Source organism: Trachemys scripta, chromosome 3, assembly GCF_013100865.1.
Source record: "Trachemys scripta elegans isolate TJP31775 chromosome 3, CAS_Tse_1.0, whole genome shotgun sequence".
Classification (NCBI taxonomy): Eukaryota; Metazoa; Chordata; order Testudines; family Emydidae; genus Trachemys; species Trachemys scripta.
The window spans coordinates 75546814-75572081 of record NC_048300.1 but is presented as its reverse complement, the minus strand read 5'-3'; the positions used below and the strand labels follow the sequence as shown (position 1 = coordinate 75572081).

The following is a 25268-nucleotide window of genomic DNA, read 5'->3' as shown; positions in this document are numbered from 1 at the left end:
CAGGAACGGATGTGGGGATTGGAAATGAGCAGAGGGGGAGGAGGACAGGAGCCAGGCTAGAAGGGAGGAGTGCAGCACCTGGGGTGATGTGGGGCAGATAAGAACAGAGGAGGACAGAGACAGGTTTAGGGATGGGGCAGAAGGATCTATAAATGGGCATACTCCCCTACAGAACCTAGTACTAAACCCAGGAGTCCTCAGTTTCTAGATTGCTGCTAACAAATAGATGTGAAACTAAATGGTAAAGTGTGTCCCAGGCCCCATCTAGTGACTTGCTCACATAGAGGATAACAGTATATTGCTACTATACTTAGCTCAAGTGGCAGAGGTCTGTGATACTATGGATGTAACGGTCTGAACCCAAGTAGGGGGCCATTATGGTTCTATATGATGGAATTTCTGTTTTTTTCATTTAGTTGTTTTTTTTAAAAAACTACATTAAAATAACATCAAGGTTGAAAATTTAAGTACTCAAAAGTAGGAAGTGCTAAAATTAAGGTTGGCTGGTAACACTTGATTCAGCCCTCTTGTGTATGCACTATATGAAACAGTCTTTAATAACATGAACCTATAGTTATATGATGACATGCTATTTTTTTCCCACATAACCCTTGCCTCGTTCACTGCACCGGATGGACTATGCCATGGGAATGAATCATGGCTGGGTAGTGATTATGTCTGCAGAGCCCCTACCTCATTTGTTGCAGGAGGTGGATAGTGAATATGGCATAATTGCTGGAAGAGAAAGGATGGTCTCATGGTTAAGGAAATTGAATGCTATCCTGGAGAATTGAACTCCATCCCTTCCATTGGCACAGAGTTCCTACCTGATGGTAGGCAAGTTACTTAAACCAACATTTCATAGTTGGTTACTATGTGTTCCTCATTTTCTGGATGCCATTTTCATGATACACTTGGAACCAGGTTTGTAGAAATGCCTAGTGCTCACAACTGTAACAGAGGTTGATTAGAACTCTGCTTTGAAAATATAAAGTGCTATTAAAATGCTAACTAACTATTCTGAAAAATCAAACCTTAGGTGTCTCAAGTTGGGCACCCCAAATTAGTGGATACTTTTGAAAATGTTGGCTTTAATCTTCCTGTGCCTCAATTCCTCAACTGTAAGATGGAAATAATAATACCACCTAATCTCAAATGGGGTATTGTGAAGATAAATTCATTAATTTGTGAAGCACTTGGATACCATGGGGAGAGCACCATAGAAATGCCATGAGGAAAATAATAATTCTGTATTACGTGCCAGGGTGTGGATGGCGTACATTAAATAAGGCCTGAAGTCACACATTGAACTAAGAGGATAAAACAAGTGTTGAATAGCTACTCATCCACTGAAGAAGGAGCAGTTCCTGTGGAAAAAATAGTATGTGGTCATTGAAATTAATAACCGCATCATCACACATATGCACCAAGAGCTGAATTAAGGTTGCACAGGAATCTTGGTTTCTCCTAACCTTTGGGCACTTGACTTTGCAACTATATTGTTCTTTTAATGTAGGTTTAGGGTTTGTTTGTTTGTTTGTTTGTTTTGGGGGGGGGGTTGTTTTGGATGTAATATATTTACACTGGAAAAGGGGTTTTCTAATTACCAGTGGAGAGATTTCATAAAGATGTTTGCTGAGGATGCAATGCAGATATACAATATTGTATTCCAAAATCAATTTAGCGCTGCTGATAAGACACCTGGGCATTCCTATTCTTACAGAGAAAGCTAGATGAAGAGAGCAAGAAGCTCCAATTCTTGAATACTCTGTTACATTTGCTTAAAGAAAAATCCACTAGAGGGAGCCATTAGAGAATTTATATGCATGTATTTTATTTTTTTAAATATAACTTATTTATATTGCCATAGCACCTCCAAGCCCTACACATGGATCAGGACTCCATTGTGCTAGGTGCTGTATAAACACAGAACAAAAAATATTTATAGAACAATTACTAGTTAATAATATTTATATTTGTGCCACAGTGGGGAAGTGTTTGGAATAATAACTGTAACTAAATAACACATAAACCCTTTCATTGTATGGCTACCAGTACCTTGTTTGACCTGAGAAAAACATTCCACAGTTTATCAGTCATTGTGGCTTCTGATAAATACTAGATAAAATACAGTATGGAATTTGTTCATATGGCTGAATGTTTCTATTATATTTTATAGCGTTTATAGTGTCAAGCAAATATACAGATAAAGGCTATATTCATAACACCCCATGAATGTCTGCAAGACTTTCTTTTATATTAAAGGAAAGGGGAAGAGGGCTGATAAAGACACACTAAGTTTTGATCATTTGACTTTTAAAAATAAATTATTTTGATAAAACATTATCTACAACTTTATTTTGTCTTTCTGCAGAACTATCCAGGAGCACTGGGGTTGCCCATCAGATACTAAAAGAGATGGTGACTTTCAATAAATGGTGGCAGATAAGTAAATCCTCTTTATCTGGAAGAAGTCAGTGGATCTGACTGGCTATTGGGCCCAGAGGGAAGAGTCTTTGTTCTTAGGAAAGGCAGCTATAGGGCATACATATAAAGAGGACCTCTGAGGTGTGGCTTAGGCTGTTGTCCACATGTGGAGCAGCTTGCTAGTAAGAACTGCTACACTGGTGCAGGAGGACAATGTGGAGCCCCCTCCCTGTGGAATTGAAACCTGGAAGGTAGGACCAACAAGGATACCTTATTGCCTAATAGATTAAAGGACCAGAGGGTGCACCCCAGACAGTAGTCCTGAGGGACCCTATCCTCTTGGGGGCTGCCCTCAACTAGCCAAATAAGGAACTATTCTGTTATTAATTGTATCTTTTAAAACTGCTGATATATTTACAGTTTTTTCCGTGAGTAAATAGTCTTTGTCTGAGCTGGGTGTCTGAGTGCTTATTGGAATCCACCAGGTGCTACAACCTATAGGGACTTCAGTACTTAACTTCTCAAGTGTACACATGACATGTTATCAACTCTTTTTAAAAGGTATGATGTACACAGCACTCCAGTAGTCCCGCTATCTGGGGAGAGTGAACTCTTATAGACATTCTCCAGTTGGAGCCTAATAATAGGTCTGGAAAGATTCTTTTTAATTTGGAAGAGGGGTACTGGTCTTTGAGGTACTGCAATCGCTCTATTAAATTCAGCACAGTTACAGAAGAATGTTACACCTGCACCTGCCTTTGACCCTCCCCCGCCTGTCCCCATGGATCACGTGTCCCGGGCTGGCCAATCCGGCGCGGTCGAGGGCGGAGGTAGGCCCCGTTGGGCTGGGTGGCTGGAGCGGCGCGGCCGGTGCTGGCCCCATGAAGCTGCGGGCACAGGCGGAGCAGAGACCGGCCTGGGCCTGCCCCGCTGCCCCTCGCGGGCTTGGCCGCTTTACCCGTGGGTCGCCGCCGGCCGCTCAGCGGGGCCCGCCCCACCCCGCGCGCAGGTGCGGTTAGCGCGGCCGGCAGGTGAGGATGAGCTTCCCCGGCGGCGCCTCCGGCTCTCCCGGATGCCGCGGCTGAGGCTGCTGCGGCCCGTGCCCCGGCCCCTGCCATGGCTCTGCTGGGCTCCGGGGCGGCGGCCGAGGGCTCCTCGGCGGGCGGCGGCGGCCCGTCCTGCCCGCTCTGGACCGCGCTGTACGATTACGAGGCGAACGGGGAGGACGAGCTGAGCCTGCGGCGAGGCGACGTGGTCGAGGTGCTGTCCAAGGATGCGGCCGTCTCGGGGGACGATGGCTGGTGGGCGGGCAAAATCCGCCACCGCCTCGGCATCTTCCCGGCCAACTATGTGACTTACCAGCCGGGCCGGTACCCGCCCCAGCACCGCCAGCAGGAGAAGGGCGGGCGCCCGGCCCCGAGCCCGGCTCCGCAGGACTGGCGGGCCGGAGGCGGGGGAGACCAGCCCGGCTCCCCAGCCCAGATTGACTTCCAACATCTGGAGCTGCAGGAGATCATTGGCGTGGGGGGCTTCGGCAAAGTGTATCGGGCCACCTGGAGGGGCCAGGAAGTGGCGGTGAAAGCGGCCCGGCAGGACCCCGATGAAGACATCATGGCCACAGCGGAGAGCGTGCGGCAGGAAGCCAAGCTGTTCTCCATGTTGAAGCATCCCAACATCATCGAGCTGCACGGAGTCTGCCTGCGGGAGCCCAACCTCTGCCTGGTGATGGAGTTTGCGAGGGGAGGCTCCCTCAATAGAGCCCTAGCAGGGGCAGCCACCACCGGCGGGGGAAGCCGGTGGGGCCGCCGCGTACCTCCGCACATCCTGGTGAATTGGGCAGTACAGATAGCCCGCGGGATGCTCTACCTGCACGAGGAAGCCATCGTCCCCATCCTACACCGAGACCTCAAATCGAGCAATAGTAAGTCTTCTAAATGACTTTTGTTTTAAGAGGGTATTTCAACTATCTCTTTAGTGTGTTTTAACCATGTTTTTTTATGCTCAGCAAAAGAGAGGAGGCTGCTGTATAAATCAGATTTATGGAGTGAGAGGGACATGGCCTGTTAGAGCTATACATTTGTCACAAGCTGCTGGATGTGGACAGTTGGAATGAAGGCGCTAACACATGAGACTTTGACTTACACGTTACACCTGTAATTGTGACTTTTTGTAACCAGTTAGACATTTTGATCTTATATTCATAGACTCTCAGGGTTGGAAGGGCCCTCAGGAGGTCATCTAGTCCAACCCCTTGCTCAAAGCAGGACCAATTCCTGGGCAGATTTTTGCCCCAGATTCTTAAGTGACCCTCTCAAGGATTGAACTCTCAACCCTGGGTTTAGCAGGCCAATGCTCAAACCAATCTTACCTGGCTACAAGTTCAGTTGGTGTCCACAAACCAACTTATTGAGATGGTGTTGATGCACACTGCATAAGTTACATTATATTGTTTTCTGGGGAAATCTGGGCAGCTATCCTGTGGTACCTCAGCGAGGCATAACATGCCCTCCCCTCTCCAAGTAGGTCCTGTGGTAATGCATTGGGGATATCCTTCTGTACAGAGTTAAAAAGGAGGAGGAATGGTTAAAACCATAAACTGACACCATTAGGAAGAGCTATATTGAAATAAGTGTTTATTTGCTTGCTGGAAGACAGTCTTGTGGCAGTGGGAGCTTCTGGCAAGAGTGACATGGTTGGTTAGTTGTCTTGGTTACTGATCAATCATGTGATATGTAAGCCAACCATATCACTAATTAGGTAAAAACTCTGTTAAAAATTAGCACAGAGTTTATATACCTAATTGTAACACAGAGAGCAAAGTCCTATCTTCCTAGACAGAAACTTAAAAAAAAAGAAAAAAGAAAACTGAGTAAAATAGCAGACTCATAATATACTTTCTTCCTTGTGTGTTCTGTGGTTATAAAACTTCACAAGAAAATGTTTTTCATAGTATCTTCTTTCTTCCTCCTACCTTATTTTTTTATTAATAAAAGATGTAATGATGGTGACTATCACATATTTGACTTCTATCATACTTTTTTCGTTAACATGATTTAGTGCTGATGAATGGTGTCAGATTAATGGACATGGAGATTCTAGTTCTTTCATTTCAAAAAAGACAGTGAGATGGTGGTAGTAGAAATTCCTCTGCTCTTGTTATGAAAAATCACCTGAAGGAGTGAGAGGGAGCTCAGTTTTTATGTCTAGTGAATCCTTGGTCTCTCTGCAGGAGTTGCTAAAATTGCGAATATTTTAGATCCTTTTGTTTTGTGAGTGCTGGTCCCCTAGAAACTGGATTTTGGACGAACAACACTTGGTTGTTACTATCATAGGACATGTTTGAATTAGCTTTTCACCATTAGATCACTATGTTCTTGTGGTTAATGTCATTTTAAGTTTTGGGGGCTCTGTCTATGCTAGCCTTTTTTCCCTCTAATATTTCACACTGGTAGTTTCACCAGAGGGGGATAGTGATGGAGGTTTTCTTGCAGACAAGAGGTTGGCAGCTACTGATATTTTTTACACTGTTTAGACTTGCTCTGAACGGAGTGATTAAAATGTTAGTGGCTGTTGGCACCTTATCCACACTGCTCATGTTGCAACCAGTGGTGATAAATTCTAACTTTATTTCATTTAGATTTAACATTATAAAAACACCCATATAAAAACTCTGAGCACCCTGACAAAAATACTTAAAATAACCACCCATCAGCATTAATACCAATGTAAAAATAGTTCATCAGTCAACAGTTTTAAATAATCATACAGAAGTAACAATTTACTTCCACTAACAAACATTAAAAATGGAAAAAAGCATCAGAAAAATCTTTGTACCCAAGTCATACCCAGGAACATACCCTCATCTTTCTCTAAAAGACCCACTGAACCAAGACTTTTGCAGTAATTGCACTCCCAGGCTGTGTTACATTAATTTTTTCCCCAAACTATGAGACAACTCAAAGTATTTAGATGCTGTTCATAATCTTCATCCTTCTCAATCTGTGTATAGACCTAGCACTGGCAGACAGAATGCAGTGATTGACCATCTCTTTCTGGTAGACTGAATGTCCGTGCTGGTTATATTAGATCACCTTCTTTTGATACCATTGATCACAAAATGCTGTTGAGTAGCCTGCAAACATTGGCAGGGGTGATGAGCTGCCCTTCAGCAGTTTTTTATTTTTTTGGCAAGATCTCAACAGGTAGTTGTGGGCAACTCATCCTTTTCCCAAAGGACTCAAGTGAATGGAGCTGCAGTGTGCTATTCTACCCCCCACCTGCCACATTAAAGATGTATATGATGCCATTAGGAGAGTACTGAGCATGGGGCGGGGGTGTTTTCACTATGCTGCTCACATCCAACTCAGCTGATGACATGGTTCTGAGTCTCAACCAGTGTCTCACTGAGATTAAGATTAGGTGAGAGTGAGCTGGTGTATTCATTGTTTTGAAATATATTCATGAAATGGATTACCTGAATCTGAAATTTGTCTGCCACTTTGATAGCATCCTCTTGTCCAATAATTGGTCCATCAGACTTAAAGGTTGGATTCTACCCTATTCAGATAAAAGGTTTTTTTGGGGGAGGTTATTTATTGATTTGATTTTGTACTATTTTCCTCAGAGCAGAATCTGGCTCAAGAATCACTGGCCTATTCCCTACCTGGTGCAGGATGTTAATAACTTAGCATCAACAACCACAGTACACACATGGAATATGCCCAAACAAGCATGTTGTCCCCTCCTAAATCAGCTAATGTAGTTTGGGTCTTCTGGACAGTCCAGGACCTTATAATAGTACTATCTCACAGCTGCCAATCTAGGAGAAGAGAAGAAAATCCTGTCTGACCAGGGCAGCAACAGTGAGGACCAGGGCCATCCTTACCTTTACGCAAAATGTGCAGCTGTGTAGGGCACCAGGAAATTTGGTGCCCCAAATTTCCTGGTGCCCTGCACAGCTGTGTGCTGCTTCAGCTCCTGCTCTGCCTCTTCTCCATGGCCCACGCCCCTGCTCCGCCTCTTCCCCAGCTCTTCCTGCCCATGCCCCACCCCCATTCCCACTCCCCTGAAGACTGCAGCAGGGCCGGGCCTGGAGCTTTGTGTAAATTTCCCCGAACCAGCGTCCACGGGGGGGCTGCGTAGGGCCCCAGAATAGCTAGGGACAGCCCTGGTGAGAGCAATGAGATTTTTTTGCAGAATGATGGGTATAAAGACAGGCTAGCTTTGTGTAAATTTCCCCGAACCAGTGTCCATGGGAGGGAAGCCAGTGGCATGTACTTTCTTTATCCCCAGATGAGAAGGAAAGTTGGGAGGTGCCAGGATCTGTCATTTTCCATCCCCATGGAGAAAGAGAAAACTAGCAGGGAGAAAACTCTTCCTGTGGGGGGGAATAAAGGAGGCAAATGTAGATTGATTTTTTGAGGGGGGGCGGGGGGGACTTTTGTTTCCTCTTACCTGTTTTGAATGTGGTGCCTGTCAGTTTCACTTGTTCCCCTTGCTCTCTGAGGAAAAGGTAGTTAGGACTTACTGGATGGATTTAGCTGGCAGATATCAGTACAGGATATCACTTCATGCAGGAAGGCTCCGAGCACCGTAAGCTTTCTACATAGGATCCATCTCTTCTATTTGATGTGTTCTTGTTTCTTCACAAGTTGCATGAAACAGAAGGAGATGATGTTCACAGGAAGCTGAGCTCCCAGAAGCATGAGTGAAGGGGTACACTCTGCTTTTAGCTGGGGAGAGGAGGTGGGAGAGGCATGCACAGCTGTGCTCCCCCATGTCCCATCTTTCACACTTAAAGGTGTCATCACAAAAATACATAGTTATGTCCACTTTTGAATAACACAATTTTTACCTTTTAAATATAGATGTAACACTTATCAATGTACCTGTAACACGGCTGCTACTCTGAAACATGTATGTTTTGCAGTCTTCATGACCTACATGGATGGCAGTAATGAAGGAAGAGGTTGTTTGGAAAGGAACATGGTCCACCTCTGGGTGGCTTGCAGGGTCTCTTGTCACTAAGCAATTCCAAACTTTGGTATTAATCTAAAGAAATTCCAAGGCCAAAAAAAAAAAAAAAATAGAATCAAGATTGAAAGAAGGATTTTACCTGTCTTTATCTGATACATCTGCTTAAAAAATCCCGAGGAAATCATTGTAGTTTCTCAAAACATAAATAAGTTGAGAAATTATAAATTCAAGTTCCACTTGAAGAAAAAGAAAATGTTAAAAACTGTGCAATTACTTACCTGTACATCCTTAATTGTATCCTTGGGGTACAATCTGAAATCAGATACTCAAGTCTTCTTTAACTATCATATGGGTTTGTTAATATTAAAGTAATGTATTGTCTTATTGTTGCTGTTTGACTTAATGAAACTGATGGTTGAATGTTTATCTAAGAGTTTCTGGTTAACAGTTATAATACTGAAGAAAGAGTTAGGGGTGTTTAAGTGACCATAATTGTTTGTTTATTTAAATATTTAACTCTCTCTTTAAATAAAGTCAAGCATTTACTTCTGAACAGGGGCACCAAATTAAATGAGGGCTAGGGAGATTTGGGTTTACTTGAGCCTTTGGCAAACTTTTCAGGGCCTTGTCTAGATTAGGATTCTATACTGCATGTTAGTGAACACGTATTAGCCTGCACTTTGCAAATGCTACTTTAATTCCAGTACCTGATTTTAGAACATTTAGTGCCTCCAGCTGGGAAAAACAAGTTCCACATCCTGAATGCAGGTGTTAGTACCTGCAGGAAACTTTCCATGGAAACTCAGAGTAGCTTATAATTTAAAGGAATCGCACACAAAAAGTGAACAGTGAAACCGCAGAAAGTGGACAGTCTACCTGATGTGGCTTTATTTAAATTAAGAAGGGAATAGCAAAACTGAAAATAGGAAACTGTTTTTAAAAGCTGAATAAACAACTGTGATGTAAGTAGATTAACACTATAATATCCATACAAATAGCATTCTCACACACTCATTGAATGCTATTATTTAGAATATGCTGAGGATCTCCCTCCCCACCCCCCAAATGCACAGAGGTTGACTGTGTTAGAGATATTGAAAGGCTTGTTGCCATGGCTAAGAGGCACCAAAAAGGGATAGTGAGAAGGTGTCCAAGACAGTAGGACAGAGATGCCTCAGGAACCAGGGTGGGTACTGGTGAGGCTGCAGAGCCTGCTCTGATTAAACTGCTGTCAGCTGTTAACCAAATCACTCTTGTTACCTTGCTCCTGGCTGAAGTAAGGTCCCTGCTGCTTATAAGGAAGGCAAAAATCAAACTCTTTCCTAGAGTTTCTCAGAGGTCCTTCCCAGCAAGACCACTCAAATTATGGTGGCGTGTACTATTAAAATAACTGAGAGAGAAAAAGAGGTTATTCCAGTCAGAAGATGATACTGAAAACTTGCAAAAATACCTCTGTTCCCCTCGAGTTTTTCTTAAATCTTCTGAACTCAGGATTGTTTCTCTTCAGCTTTTCTTTCTCTGTCCTCTCCTTATGGAGAAAAATTCTTGGCTTTTGATAGGCTATGATAGGTCTGAGATTAATCTATATGAGCTATACTTTTCAAAACAGTGAGCTTTCCTTAGTATGACGGAGACAAACCCATAACTTCATTCAGAAAATGTTGGGGGCAGTTTCCATCCTGGAGTCACTGGGCGATGTGGGTCTATGTTTTCATGTCATCTCCGTTGGCTTTGTGAGAGTTGGGAGGGGGGAGAGAGACCTGCAGCGTTACATTCTCTGTCCCTCAGTTTGCCCATCTATAACATGGGGGTAATGCTTGCCCATCTTGAAGTGCTTTGAGATCTATGGAAAAAAGAAGATGTGTAAGTGGAAAGTAGTAGTATTGCTGTCCATCTTGCACCAAACTTTTTAAAATGCTGTGCTAGCATAGAACAATACTTGCAAATTTTAGTTTGTGTCATCTCTCCCTAATGACTTCCAAAGTAAGCCTTTCCTAAGGGAATAGGGTCTGTTTTAATTCAATGGCATAGATGTGCCACCTTTTTTTAATCTATGTATCTTTTGTAAAATTAGGTCACTTCTTTGAGTTTCTTGCCTTGTATTTCTTTTTCTTTCTTTTGTACTGTTCTCAACAATCTTTTTTAATGGTTTAGTGTACTCTCACATCAAGGTCTTGATTCTCCACACACACACCCGCCCCAAGGTTCTGAGCACCTGACATTCCCATGTTCTTGTGTGGGAGCCCCACATGCTCAGCACCACTAAAAATTAGACCCATTGGCTTTTCCAGACACCAAACACCACATTACAGCATAAACATATTACACTTTACCAGCTGTGTCTAAGTAGGATGGGCATTGTATTTTTTGTGCATTTTTTGAGTTTGTCCAGAAAGTGGTGTTAAAGTTAATTTAGTGTTTGGAGATAAACTTGCCCGTTACATGTAGCAACTTATATGTCTTGATTGCAGTGGATAAAGTAGTTTATAGAAACTAGTAATTCTAATCTGCAGTTGGATGACTTGTTGCAACATGTTTTTAAAGTAAAAATCACAGTCGCTTGTTTAATGTGTTTTTTTTTTTTTTCATACAATGGCTATCTCTTGGCAATATACCTATTTTATTAGTTCTATGCAATACAGTGTTTGTGTATAAAGTCCTTAACCTGCCAAAGAGTGAATAATATTCTAGTTATCTCATATGTGGGTCGAAAACCTAATCTATCGAGCCAAAGCAGTTAACTTTGATTTGCCCCCTCTGAATGTGTTAACTCTATCCTAGACTCTAACAGGTGAACAAAATTAAAAATGCCATACATAAACTTCTTTAAACTAGAGTTAAGGTTGATCAGATATGTTTCCTTACAATGCAAATACCAAAAGCCAGGAACTCGTACATTAAAGGCAACACCTAGTACAAACTGATTTTTCAAGCATTAGTCCATTACAGTCACAATACTCCACCATTCTACAACACTAATGCCTTCTCTAACATATCCAGTTTCATTTCAGCAGGACTGCTGCCCTCAGTCAGCCCAACAAACAGCTGAAAATCACACTTAAATACACAGCTTTAACTCTGACCTATTCATTTATTTTGTTTGTAGTTAAGATTGTGTTTTGCATCTTTGACTCCATCCCTGAACAGCTGTTGGCTCTTTCAAAAATGTAGTCATGATCTAGTCTTTCCCTTGACCCTTCTTGCCAACAACTTCCCCATCTTCCTTGTTATAAAATAATAATTAAATATATCTTCAATCTTCCTTAAGTGAGCTGTTTTATAGCTGTTCTTTTGAGTTCCTTTCCTCCAAATTCCATCTTGGATTCCCTCCAGTCAAGTTTCTCCACTGGAAATCTTGGAGAGGGTAGGTTCTGTGACTTTTTTGGGGGGGCTAAAACAGGGTTTAGTTCTAGCCCAAACATCCCCATTAATTTTCTGACTGTAACCTTTTTCTCAAAGGAAAATATGTTTTGGAGCTTTTGATTGGTGATAGCCAAAATTACTGCTATCCTAGTTATGACATCAGTATTTGCTTGTGTACACATAAAAATAAAAAACATAACTTCATAATTTCCTACTTTTATACAAGGTCTTTAGAAATACTGGGCCAGATTTTTAAAAGTAGTTATGCACCCAATGATGCAGATAGATGCCTAGTGGAATTTTCAGAAGTGCCTATGTGTCTAACTTCCATTGAAATTAACAGAAATAGACATCACAAAAAAGCTTTTAAAACCTTGGGCCTCACACTTTCGAAGTGATATATATATGCCTAAATAGAAGGAAAATTATGTTGCATGCTATTTAGGCGTATATATCATGTGGGAACAAGACGCTTTGTGTAGTGCTGGTAAACTTGAGAAGATCCAGTTTGATTTTCAGTTTTAAGTTTTACTGTTCGGCATGAATGTGTTTGTGTTTGAGCACTGTTAGCTACAACATAGAAATGCCATTAAAATTTTTACAATGACTTGTAAAAAGTAGAGAAGTAACATTAATATTAACTTTGGAGCTTTAATACCAATTTATAGATTCCTGAAGAATCTAAAGGTTAAACTTAGCTATTGGATTTTTTTGTTTGCAGACTGTCAGTTTCTTATCTCTCAAAATATTTTCAGCCCCCGTATAGCAGGGTTTGAACTGAAAATGGCTGTGTAAAATAAGTGTTATTTAAAATGTGTAGATGGGCACTTTGAACTATTAGGGTACTGGGGCAAAGTTAAAAGCCTCTAGTCTTTCCTTCTTTCCAAAACTAATTCTAATGCCCTAAGTCAGCGTTTCCCAAACTTGTTTGGCCACTGAACACTTTTTAGCCTATTACGGAACACTTATAATATTATTTTGTAGTTGTTTGGTTTTCAAGTAAAAATTGCTTTATTTATGCTCAAATATATTTTCTTTTATAAAACAAAGCAAAAATACAAATTTAAAATAACTTGAACTAACAGTTTCTAACTGGAAATTGCATATAAAGTAGTACAAAAATTAAATGCAAGAATCTTTCACGGAACACCTATTCACATCGTGTGGAACACCAGCGTTCTGCGGAACACAGTTTGGGAAACGCTGCCCTAAGTTAACAATGGCTTCAAAAAGTATATGCTTTAAAAAAAAAAAAAAAAAAAAAGTTTTCATTTTCTGAAGGTAGAATTAGCACGCATAGCAGCATAAAATTAGGTGCACATTTGGCTTTAACAGTACAAATATTTTGATGATGGAGTCTCCCATCGAATTTGATGGATGAGCTATAATTACTTATTGTGAATCATAAGATGAGACCAATATTTTAACATGTTTGTTAAATACAAATTAACTTGTGCTGTATAAGGATAGTAACAAACTTCATGACTTTAAGTTAAATTTCTGACTTCTTGAATGTTAGAAGTTGTGACTCTTGGGATTTCACTTAAATTCCATCATGTTTGCTTTCTTGCTCCAAACTTTCCTATACTTGAAACCTTATTCCTGCACCTGTAACTTGAAGTAGATACCAAAATTACATTTTACAGCTGTTTTAAAATCTTTTTGTGACATCTAGCACTTGTGTATTAAAACCCTGGGTAATATACACTATTATGAACAATTAAAGTATTTGAGTAAAATCATAAATAAAGTCTTCCCCCTCCCTCTGAAAGTCTCTTGCCAAGTTGATACTTCTGTGTTTAGGGTCATAGCTCCAGTTAAATCAGCCCCAATGTTGGCAACATAATCGTGCTTTGTTCTCTTCCTGGCGACTGAAATCTGTGTTTTGACAGGTGTGCTTTTAACTCAGGCCTGATAAGTCAGCCCCTCCCCTTTTGTTCCTTCTAAAACTGCAGTGGTAACTATTTCACCTCTGTAGTTCATTGTTCCATTTCCACCTCACCCCCCCCCCCAATATTGGAAATTCAAAAAGAAGCATCACATTTATTTTTGTGTTCTTGATTTGTCATTAAAACCAAACTGAAACACTGTTCTCTAGAGTCATCACAGTGATTAGTCAAGCATTTGTTCTAAATTAGGAAAGCCTAGGTCAGCTTAGAATGAGAAGAAAAGTTTGGTGTCTTTTTAAATTTTCAAAGTATGGGATCTTTGTAGCTCCCTTAACTTTGCACTAAAGTATGTCCATACAGTACTTTGGGCCAAGAGTCAGAAAAGCCAGTTGCCCAGAGCAAGCAGGAATTTTTCTGTGGGACTGTCATTAAATTTTGCAGAATCTTTAAGATTTCATTTTTTAAAAAGTGTTTTAGTTCTTATTGTTGTGAGAGAATTTCCAGGTGTGAACAAAGCATAAATCAATGCAGTCTTGTTTTCTTAAGTCTACAGAGAGGCAACTCCAATGCTGCTGTCACTGTTAGGGGAGTTGGGGGCTGGCTATTGCTGTTATGAGCAGGAGACACTGCAAGGGTAGTAGGAAGGGGGCCCTCTACCATTGGTCTTCAGGTTGGCTGTGGCCTCCCTGCTCCTCATTACAGTTGGTCAAAAAAACAGGGGCACTTAATGAAAAATGTGTCCTTCTTCAGGTAGAGTCAAAATTTTGACACATGATTTAAAAAGCTTCACTCAGCTGTACTCAATGGGCTGCTCCTTGGTTGTGTGTGGATTGGGATCCAGTCCAGAGAGGAGGAAACCACCTACCTCCCCCTGCCATGAGGTTTGGTTTAGGGGACAAGAAACCCCTACTGGGAGAGGACTGTATATTGGGCAGCATACATTGATTTGTTTTGGAGTGGAATGCCCAGGACTCAAATGAGAATTGTGGAAGTTCGTACGGATCACTCCTGATCTTTTGGGCTTATTGGTTCCATTAGGTCGGGTTTGGGTACACCAAACCTTAATTTGCCTGGCTTTGCTCTTTTTAAGGGTTGGATAGAGTTGCCAAGGAAATTCTTGATTGTGTTCAAATGATAAGGGTGTCTAGAATGAATGGTCAGGTGCTCTTTCTTAGATTTTGTACAAATTTAAACAAATATTAAAATCTTAGGCAAAAGTGATTACTACTGTTACAAGTAAAATTTATGAGCATTTTATATTTGAATCTCCCTGCATTGTATTCAGAATTTTTCCTCAGTTGCTGGGTCAAAGGCAGAGGCTAGAGGAAAGCCATGTTTAAAAACAAAATAGCAAAAGTGACTGGCTTTCTTTAAAAAAAAAAAAAAGAAAAAAAAATTGGAATGGGAGCTCATGGGTAAGTGTATAATACCTGAAATAATTCTGAGTGAATTTGCTCAACATTTTTCAAGTTGACAGTCTCTAATGGTGACTGCTGTCTGTATGATGCAAAAATCACAGAAGAGTCAGGTTAGTACTGTAACACTTCTTTAAACATGGAATTTAAATAGAAAAACTAATCTTGAATAATCCATTCATTTAAGAATTACAGAATGCTTACTATTTAAGGTTCTTATAATAATAACTTGTCTAATGAGAGCTTTAACTCCTGCATTTAAATTGAGTATTTAAAATAGCAGGGTTTTTGTGTCCAATTGTAGTGGCTTACCACTCAAGTTCATCCTCCTAGAGCAGGACTGAAATTTCTATCAAGCATTCTAGCACAGCCTAAGCATCAACTAGTACACCTGTAAAGTAACTCATAACTTCTTTAACTACAACATTGTCTCCTTAGCAAATAGTTTAGACAATTTCATTCTCTCCACAATTTCCATTTGCCCAAAATTGCTGTTACAATATTTATAACAGTGGAAGTGGAGGGAGAGTTGATGATGCAAGTTGCATTCAACCTACAGTGTATGCTTCATGAATCTTTTCATATTGTTGTAATTTATCTTTTAATTTCTCTTCCCCTCTCCAAGAGAAAAATCAGATGATTTAATTTTGCAGTTTGAGTGCATTGATAGATTTTGCCTGCCGCATGTTCCTTTTCTATAATGTTGCCTTTCTCTTATGGGATTAGTAGTGTCTATGTCAGCTTTTTCAATCAAGGACTTTTCATGATAGTTGTCATCAAGTTCTGTCTCTGCAGTTGGGAGCACCTCTGTTCAGACTTAATTTTAGAATGCGATTGCGGTTGAGTCTAAAAATGTCTACCTTTGTCAAATTTAAACAGTAGTGAGTTTAAGAGCAAAATGGAGTGGGTTGAAGTCTTCCACCATTACTGTTTAAATGGTGGGTAAAAAGCTATTAAAGGGTCTATAACAAGCTGTGCAAAATGTCTCTCTAGCCCTGACTTGGAGGGTAGACAAATTTCTAGTCTGTCTCCCCATACCATTTATTTTCTAAGATGAAAAAAAATCCTCTAATATGAATGGTGAGCTGTACGAAAGTTTGATCCACAGCTTGAAAGTCATTACATGCACAACATACAGGGACAAAGGTGAGGTCCTTGCCCCTAATACTTAAAGGGAATTTCAGCTGTAGTAACTTGCAGACAAGTGGCAAGTGTATCGTCAATGGTGCAAACTCCAAGTGTAGGCAGGTAAAGCCATTACTTGCCCTGGTAGAGTTTACCCGAGTTTCAAGCAATAATCTGTGCTGCAATAATGAGTATAATTGAGGCAAATCCCTCCATATACACAAGGCACATGTTGCTGTAGTGTGCTGTTAACAAGCAGGCGTGGAACACATTTAATACGATGGCTAATAATTTGGTTTTGGAAAGAAAAGGTATATGATTCCTGTCAGTTCAAGTAAAAATGCAAGATAAGCAACTCTATTTCATGTTCATTTGGAATTTACAGGAACTGAATCAATTGACAAGCAGTACTTAAACTGAGTTTGAGAGGGGAAGTGATGATGTTGCCACCCTCCAAAAATTATATGGTCTAACTTCTAGTCAACCTATAGCAGTGAGAAGTATGGGATATGTGGTATAACTATAATATATAATTTGTACTCTGGTAGTCTCAAAGATCTGTGACTATCGGTGGCAGCAAATGTAGTAGCACATGGGTACCTTCAGTTCTAATCTTGCTAGGTTAATGGCTAAGCAAACTAACTTGTATTTGCAAAATGCACAAGACTGAGCTATTTAGAGAAGTCCTAGATAAGGCAGTCGCAGAGGGCGCTGCAGAAACAAACTCACTATTAACTAAAGAAAACAAAGTGTGAATGGCCTTGGTCCTCTGTTTGAATCTACCAATAGCAAAAACTTGATAAAAAGGACTTAGCTACTCCTGGAGAAGTTTTTGTAATCAAAAGAAAGTTCAGGCAAAGTGCAGCCAATGATTGTCATCAGCAACTCTCAAATGTCTGATTGTCTTTGTGGTCTCTCCATGGTCAAAATTAGGAGAGAGGCTAACAACTTTTTGAATTAAACTGCTATGGACTGCAGATCAACTAAAATCATCAGAGTATGCAATAGAACTTCTTCCAAAACTACATTACAAACAATCCACAGATTTCATGAACCTTATCAAACAGAAAAGATGTAAGCAATTGCTTCATATTTATATTAAATAGGATTATAGAAGCAGGGCCGGCTCCAGGCACCAGCCCACCAAGCTTGTGCTTGGGGCGGCACCTGGAGGGGGGTGGTGCGGTGCTACGGCTCCGGCCGCCGGGGAGAGCGGGGCCGTGGCCGGGGCTCGCCGCTGGGGAGAGCGGAGCCACGGGCGGGCTCTTCACAGGACCTGCTAAATCGACCCCCACTGCGTTGATCGCACAGCAGCATAGATCCTGTTAAGTGTAGACATGGCCTATAATTTACATTGTAAGCTCTTTTAGACAGGGGCCATCATTTTGTTATGTCAGTGCAAGGCCTAGCACAATGGGTCCCTATTCACTGTGCTACTGCAATTAGAAATCGTAAATAATCATTAAAATTCCCTGCCCTTCCCCCAGTCTCTTTAGTAAGCTACTACTTGTCTCCTGGGTCAGGGACAGTAAACATTAGAAAATATGTTAATTAGCATTCCAAAAGGATTCCTTCTCAATAAGGGACCATAAGGAGGTGGGGAGAAAGTAACTGTTCCCTGGAAGTTTGTAATTGTGGGAAACTACCTTGAAAAGAGTATTTGGAGTGAAATGAAGCAGTGAAGAACACATTGGTATTAAAGCTGGGGAGTGCCACATTGGTGGAGGCTTGACTAGTATGATGATAGGCCAGGACATCTGTGTAAGTACCTTCGTATGAGAGAGAGAGAGAGAGAGAGAGAGAGAGAGAGAGAGAGAGAGAATATGATCTCTTATCTCCTTGAAGATCAAAATGATCACAGTCTGTAACTGAAAGGAGGTAGTTAATTAGGACACACAGATTCTAGGAGAAGCTAGGTACAGGCGAGTCTCATCTTACGCGGGGGTTCCGTTCCGCGGTTAGCGCATAAAGCGAAAACCGCATATAGTGAAAATTACATTGAGTTCAGTGGCGGGTGGAATCGCCCGCACTACAGGTACAGTATTAAAATTTATTTTTCTCTTTTGTATTGTTTTTGCCGACCGCGTAAAGCTGAAATCGCTCATGTTAAATGTGTGTAAGATGCGACAGACCTGTACTTAAGAGGAAAGAAAAAAGTGGATGTATCAGATGTTGCTTTGCTCAAAGAAGCCTCAGACTGGGAGATGCAAGAGGGTGAGAGAAGAAAGCTGTCACTGAGAGATTTTCTATATAGACTGTAACTAAACCTATAGTACTTCCCCAGTTTATCAAGTATCAGGTTAGTTTGTAACTGTTTATATTACTGTAATGCCTAGACTAGATAAACTAGCAGTTTTTGTTATATATACTGTTTCTCTTGATTTAGACGATCCATCTAAATCCTATCATCTTAATCCTCTTTTTAATTATACAGTTTGGATCTCAGACTGTTTGGGAATTCCATACAGCCTATCCCAAAGAGGAAAAAGCTTTCAATATCTAAAGAGAGGGAGGATGTTGGGGAGGGGAGACTTGCCCTTTTTGAGGTTCTGTCAAAATGGCACAGAATTCTTTTCCATTAAAGAGCTGTGTGAAGGGCTGTGGTCTAGAAAAGACACTGGGATATATTTGAGGGCAAAGGACAGGAACTTAGTTGAAAGGAGTAAAAGTGACACAACCAGTAGTTTTTATACAATTTATTTATTTTAAAATGTGGTCAAATAGTCACCCTTTCATCGTTCAGCACAGGCAACATTTGAATAGCATGTATTTCAGGCTTTAGTTTTGCATTAAGAAATGTAGCATTTGAATTAAACAGCATGTTAGGTTGCCATAATTTTCAGAAAGCAAATACTTTAAACTGCTTCTGAACACTTGTCCATAGGGCTGCTGATCACTTCCCAGTACTGGAGAAGGGAACAGGATACCGAAGAAGGGAAGGAGAGAGATTTTTTCCTCAAGCATCCAATCTGATAAATGTATGCTACTCTTACAAAAGAGAGAACTCATTCCATAGCTGTTTTGTTACAGCTGAAATCTTTGACTTTTTGGTGTGCGGGGGAGGGGGAGAAAAGGGGGAAGTATGCACAAGCTTTTACTTGGGCCAGTGGGTAATAGTTTTATTTAGTGACTGCGCTGTCTTGGGGGGCTCCAATCCTTCAGTTTTGAGTAGTCCTGATTAGTCGTTTTTGATTTTTCTGATTTAAAATTTGGATCTACTATCTGTAGAGGACAAGTGTACGAATTACTTATGATCTACATTGGTGCTTTTTTTGTCTAATTATGACAGATTTATTGTTGGCAGTGTAAACTTTTTAAAATGTGTCTTTGGAGTTTGCTCTGAAATGGTTTATGCTTAAATTTTAGACACGAGAGAGTACTAATGTAAATATGATTATTTTCAACAAAAATATATAACTTGTTATGCACTTCTAAATGTTGAGTCAATAGGTGATAAATTGAAACTGTTTCACCCTGCTTTAATACCTGCTGTAAATAAACTTCTTGGTTTATGAAAATATATTTTCTAAATAGGGATTAGAAAAACAATTCACTCAGGATTGACTGAGCAGGCTAACGAGGTGGTAAAGGCCAGTTCTGGATGAAGCTAATGAGGGTCAGAAATCTGTAGAAGTCACAAAAGGATAGTCTAACACAGATTGCTAGGTTACCAGTCTAGAAGAATTAGCTCTGGGCTTGGGTTTATTAGTTATGTTGAGCATTTTGCTTCCCAGCTGATTAATGTGTATATATACAATAATGTAGTTCTTCCTGACTACCAGCAGGAAACAGAAGTTTGAAGTGCTACAAGCCCTTTTGTCACTTTTGTAGAATGAAACTTGGCCATATTCCAATTATTAACTTGTGCAAGATTCACTGTTTTTAGTTTCGGTCACACTGACTGACAAGGAATTTCAGGAATTCTACTGAACTCATTTGAAATGTAAATGAAAACAATAGGCCTTTCATTCAGATCTAAAGGCATAACACTCATAATTATTTTAACATTCTCTTTATACTAATTATTGAGATCTTAGCCTATACATTCATGTTAGCCTTAGTATCTCCTTTAGAGTATAGGTGAGAAACTTATTGGACGTGACCTATTTGCTTCAGTATTTTACCTCTAAGTTTTAAGATAGAATTCTGAAATATCAGTAACAACTTTTTATTTTACTGCCTCAAACTAAAACAGTGATCAGTTAATACAAATGCAAGGTCATCAGTTCAGATTCTTGCTGAAACAAATTTCTCATAAAGCAAGATAATTCTTCATTTACAGTTTACTTGATTACCTTGTTATTTCGTGCTTTGCAGCTTATATTGCTAAAAAACACTTGTGTGCTAATTATTCTTATCTGTAACTTTAACCTTTGATCTGGTATGCCATAAATGCTAAAATAACAGTTGCTGTTGTGGGCAGGGATTGTGGGAACTGGACAATGAATAAAAATTTTGTGATGAGCAAGCTCAGAAGAGGATATGATTCATTGTGGTAGTAATCTGGATCTCCCATTGTGAGTTAGAACACATGATCAATCACACTTCTCTCTGCCTCTTTTTAATAAAGGAAGCTATATTCCAAATCTATGTTAATACAACACTCTAGCTAAGATTTTAAATACAAGTCAAGAAATGCTAAGTGAAACATGCACAGTATGCTGTAGATTAACCTGGAAATTCATAGGTGCATGGTGCGAGGTTACAGTGGCTATCGGAATCAAAACTCAAAATTACTCACTTCTGGCCACTTAAAATATTAACTACAACATTGCATTAATAAAACATTTGTATTTAAAATGTAAACCTGTATTTTGCTACATGAGAACATTCTCAAATTCAAACTTTGTTTTTCTGCAGTTTTATTACTTCAGAAGATAGAACATGATGACATTTGTAATAAAACTTTGAAGATTACAGACTTTGGCCTGGCTAGGGAATGGCATAGAACAACCAAAATGAGTGCAGCAGGTACCTATGCATGGATGGCACCTGAAGTTATCAAGTCTTCCGTGTTTTCTAAAGGAAGTGATATCTGGAGGTGAGTGCTTTGTCCACTTGAGACTGCTTGATAGCTAAGTTCCTCATCCTGAGAATCTTGAAAGAAAAATGGATATTTGAGGAAATTCTGTCTGTTTTAATGGTTTACTGATGATGTTGGTCTGAGAGTGTGAAAGAAATTTACCACTTGCCAAGTTAAATTCTAATATTTCAAAATATACACTGATTTGTCTACCTATGAATGCCCATATCTTAATACCCACAGTAGGTGTCCCCACAGATTGATCTTCTGTCCCAAGAGAAGATTGACTGACTGAATCATTCTTACAATCGGGGAGATAAGTGGTCTTTTAAAAGAAAACAACATTTCAATAGGAGCAGCCCTTCAGTTTGTTTTCTGTTGAAAATCCTAGATGTTTTACTTGGGCGACAAAGAGCTCTTATTCTTGTTACATTAATGGATGCACTGTCTGTTAATAGAGTATTTATTTTTTACTCTCCAAAAAGCCTCATAATGAATATAACAAATGAGACTAATTCATGATTATTTTATGTATAGTAAACAGGATGGATAAAAAAATCAGTGACTTCTAAAAAATGGATTTTTTTATTTAAATTATTTAAATATAGGTTATTTTTTTTAAATAACCTGATTTAAAATTAAATTTGAATTGACAACCTGTCTTTAAGTACTAAGCTTACTACAATCTATTAATCATTAAAATAAAACACAAAAATAATGTTAAGCAATATGTTTGCTGTCAGAGTTTCTGCTGAACTGGTGGACGTCACTGGCTAAGTACCTGGAATCATAGTTTGTTGCCATGCTAAACCAGATTTTAACAGCAGTATCCTCTTCTGCAGGTACAGCAGAATATATTCTTCATTTCTGTTTATTGAACTACTTCAATAAATAATTCTTTCAAAGTTCAGAAAGCAATTGGGAGTTAAAAAAGCAAGAAAGCTTGTTTTTCCTCTTCCAAGTTAGGAATGAAAATTAGGTCTGAGGATGAGGTGTACTAGTTCTGAAATCTTGAAGGATATAGTGACCAGAAACAATCCAGTTCAATTCACGAACTACAGATAATATTTCCTTTGTTTAATAAGCCAGTTAAAGTGCAAAATGTTTAAACTTTTTTGATTTTTTTTCTTATGTTTCCAGCACATTTAATGTGGTTTTTATTTATTTTTTTAAATACATTTTTGGTGCATTTTAATTGAGTTTGAATATCCATCCAAGTAGAGCCTGAGACAAATCACAAGTAAAAAAAATCCTTTAGTAAATAAGAAATGGATCATAAAAATGTAAAAATTAAAAATCTGACTAAATGTAAGTTAAGCTATATATTTGCTTAAGTAAATGTGTGTGGTTAGAGTGCATCTTCCTAATTAGCAAAAAATACAAAATTTAGTATAAAGGCTGCATTTAATTGCAAATCAACATGTTTTAATCCCACAAATGTGTACTGAATGTATTTCCATTAATCAGGATGGCGTTGGAGGTGCAGTCAGTATAAATTAAAACTGTATTTCTACTTTATCTTCTGCGGTGGGTCTCTTTATTTTAAATTCATGGATACTTCTTATTCAATAAGGACATTCAGGATACTTCATGTAAACCACAGGACTTTGCATATCAATGAGGTTTTTGAATGAGACAGTTAAGTCTCTTTAGGATCAGAGGATAAAATCATTTTAAATCATTTGTGTGGAAAAGTAAGTTTTATATTGTGAAAAGCAATCATTTTGAAATGGGCTTTCAGAGTTCCTGTGCTCTATCTGCAAAGCTCCTGTTGTCTGTCTGTCTTCCAAATTTGTATTTATTAGGAGAAACCAAAACATATGGTGCTGTGTAAATGGCAATTTGGGGAGGAAGGAGGCTTTAGCTCCATAATCTATTATCTGATACAACAGAAAACATGCACAAGATTATGGGAGTTTAACTAATATAGAGTCCTGGGGTTTTTTTTAAGTGTATCTCACTGCTATTCTGCATTATGAAGTAATGCTTTTGGTATGTTCAGGTTAGTTCTGTAGACTTCACCACTTCTTTGTGATGCACCTTTTACCCATCTTAAGTTTGAAACTAATTCCTTAGTATGTTGAGTGTTTTATATGAGTCTCAGGTGGTGTCCGTTAGAGAAGAGGCATTATTTTGTGTGTGGGTAGGGTGGAGGATGGATGTAGGTATTTCCCTAACCAGCTGTGTTCCATGCTTAATTACAGGTCCTGTCCAGTCTTGTTGCTGTGATTTTTAGGTATCTGAAAGGGGGTATGCTTTGGTGCAATAATTGTATTCTACTGCAACATTAGTTTACATTTTTGGAATCTACAGTATTTCTCTTCTTCACCTTCTCTTCTGCACGCCTCTCTTGTAAGTAAATGTAAGTATTTAGTTCAATGATGAGTTTTAACAGGAGAGGTTTTTAATTAGTAAGTCTTATGTTGTGCAGTTTGGTTTAGGCTTTCTTGGTTTCCAAATATTGTCTTTTGTTGCTCTTTACTCTTGCTTTAAATAATAGGAAGATGGATAAAATGGATTGTAAAATATAGTCATATGCTGTGACTGGGCATTGCTTCTTAAAAAAAACATTTTGGGTGCAAAGCTTGGCAAGGATTTCCATACAGCATGTTTGATAGAATTCTGTACAGAATATCTAAATTGTGACTGATTTCCCTTTAGAATGTTATCACCTTAAACTACAATACCTTTAGGAATTCTGCCATACATATATGTACCTCAAGTCCAAAAATCCTCAGCAAGACTTTCATAAAAAGTATCAGCAGTAGGCATTGATGAATTTCCTTCTTGTGCCTAGTGTTCCAAAATCTAGCAACACTAGGAAGCTCTGCTGGATGAAATCAAGTGTGTGGTTTTGCTTTAGGAGATGAAGCAGAGAATAAAATACATTTTTAAAGAATATTTATTATCTAAGTTCAAGCAACTACCATTCAGAATGTGTATCAATAGGAAGAAGCTATGCTAGGAATAATAACTGAACTGAGTATGCAATGGCTGCCTGGTGTCTTAATACAGTATCCTGAATTTACAGTGTGAAAATCTTAGGTCACCTGAAGGAAAGTAAGCTAACAATGATCAGATTGAACTGTTAGGCATTACATCTCTGAACTGTATCCTCTTATCTTCTTGGCCGAAAGGACATGTAATGGGAGATGGTTCCTGAGTGTTTTCTTTAACTGTCCCTTGTAAGTGCCGAGACTCTAGATGCTTAGGCTGAATGTATTTGTGTTTTACACTGCACAAGGAGCTACTTATGTAGGCAAGAGAGGAGAAATCTTATCACTGTCTGTAAGAACAATTTATAGAACAGTGCCTCTCAGAAACCCAAGCATGGCTTTACTATGTGTGTATGAGGTTTCTTGTTTGTTTGGGGTTTTTTTGCTTGCTCCTGGTACAGTACTTGGGCTAAACATCCAACCCTTTTTCCTTTTTTTATTTTTTTTTTTAAGGATGGGGGGGCATTCTCATCTTGGTAGTATTTTGGTTTGCTGAAGTTCTACATCTGTTTTGGCAAGATGGAAAACTAAGTAGTATTTAGGGGCTTTGAATTCTGAAGATAATTGAACCTGATCAGTACAATGAAGAACTTATTTAGGAATGGTTTCTTGTCTTTTTAGCCAAGTTCATCACTGTTCTCCTGAATTTTGGTTAAAGTTCTCAGAAGAAATAATTATATTTTTGATATAGCCTGAGTGGGAAATTAATTGAAATAATGTTTAAAAAAACAGTCTATGACCTTGCCAGAAGAACATGAGACTTCTCTGTTTGCCTAGAGTTGGACTTAAAAGCAAGAGATTCAGTGGTTCAGTAGAGTTCCTATTTGTGTTCCAAGTTCAGCACTCATGAGGGAATTCTGTACACAATATTTTAAAACTCTGTAAATTTTATTTTTCAATAAATAAATGGGGAGGCTCCAGAATGGCAATGGGGAGCGCAGGCCACTGGCTGCTTGGGGGTAGGAGATCACCCTGCAACACCCTCCATCTCCCTGCCCCCGGACATGAATTCGGCAGTGAGGTTGCACCCAACCCTGACACAACGCAAGGTCCA

At 39.4% G+C, this 25268-nt stretch overlaps 1 protein-coding gene across 5 annotated transcripts in view; it reads left to right on the top strand.

Annotated features, from left to right (window-relative positions):
- Positions 1 to 3284: 3284 nt before the first annotated feature.
- MAP3K21 (mitogen-activated protein kinase kinase kinase 21) overlaps positions 3285 to 25268 on the top strand; it is a 53980-nt gene continuing 31996 nt past the window's right edge. For 4 of the 5 annotated variants that reach the window (XR_004645054.1, XM_034765096.1, XM_034765094.1 and 1 more), the window contains exons 1-2: positions 3285 to 4348; positions 21056 to 21236. Coding sequence is in view for 4 of the 5 variants with exons in the window: in XM_034765096.1 (XP_034620987.1) it covers positions 3544 to 4348; positions 21056 to 21236 (986 nt within the window). In the remaining variant the exon portion in view is untranslated. Of the gene's footprint in view, positions 4349 to 18322; positions 18495 to 21055; positions 21237 to 25268 lie in introns of those variants that run through there. The other variant, XM_034765097.1, reaches the window with a different exon arrangement.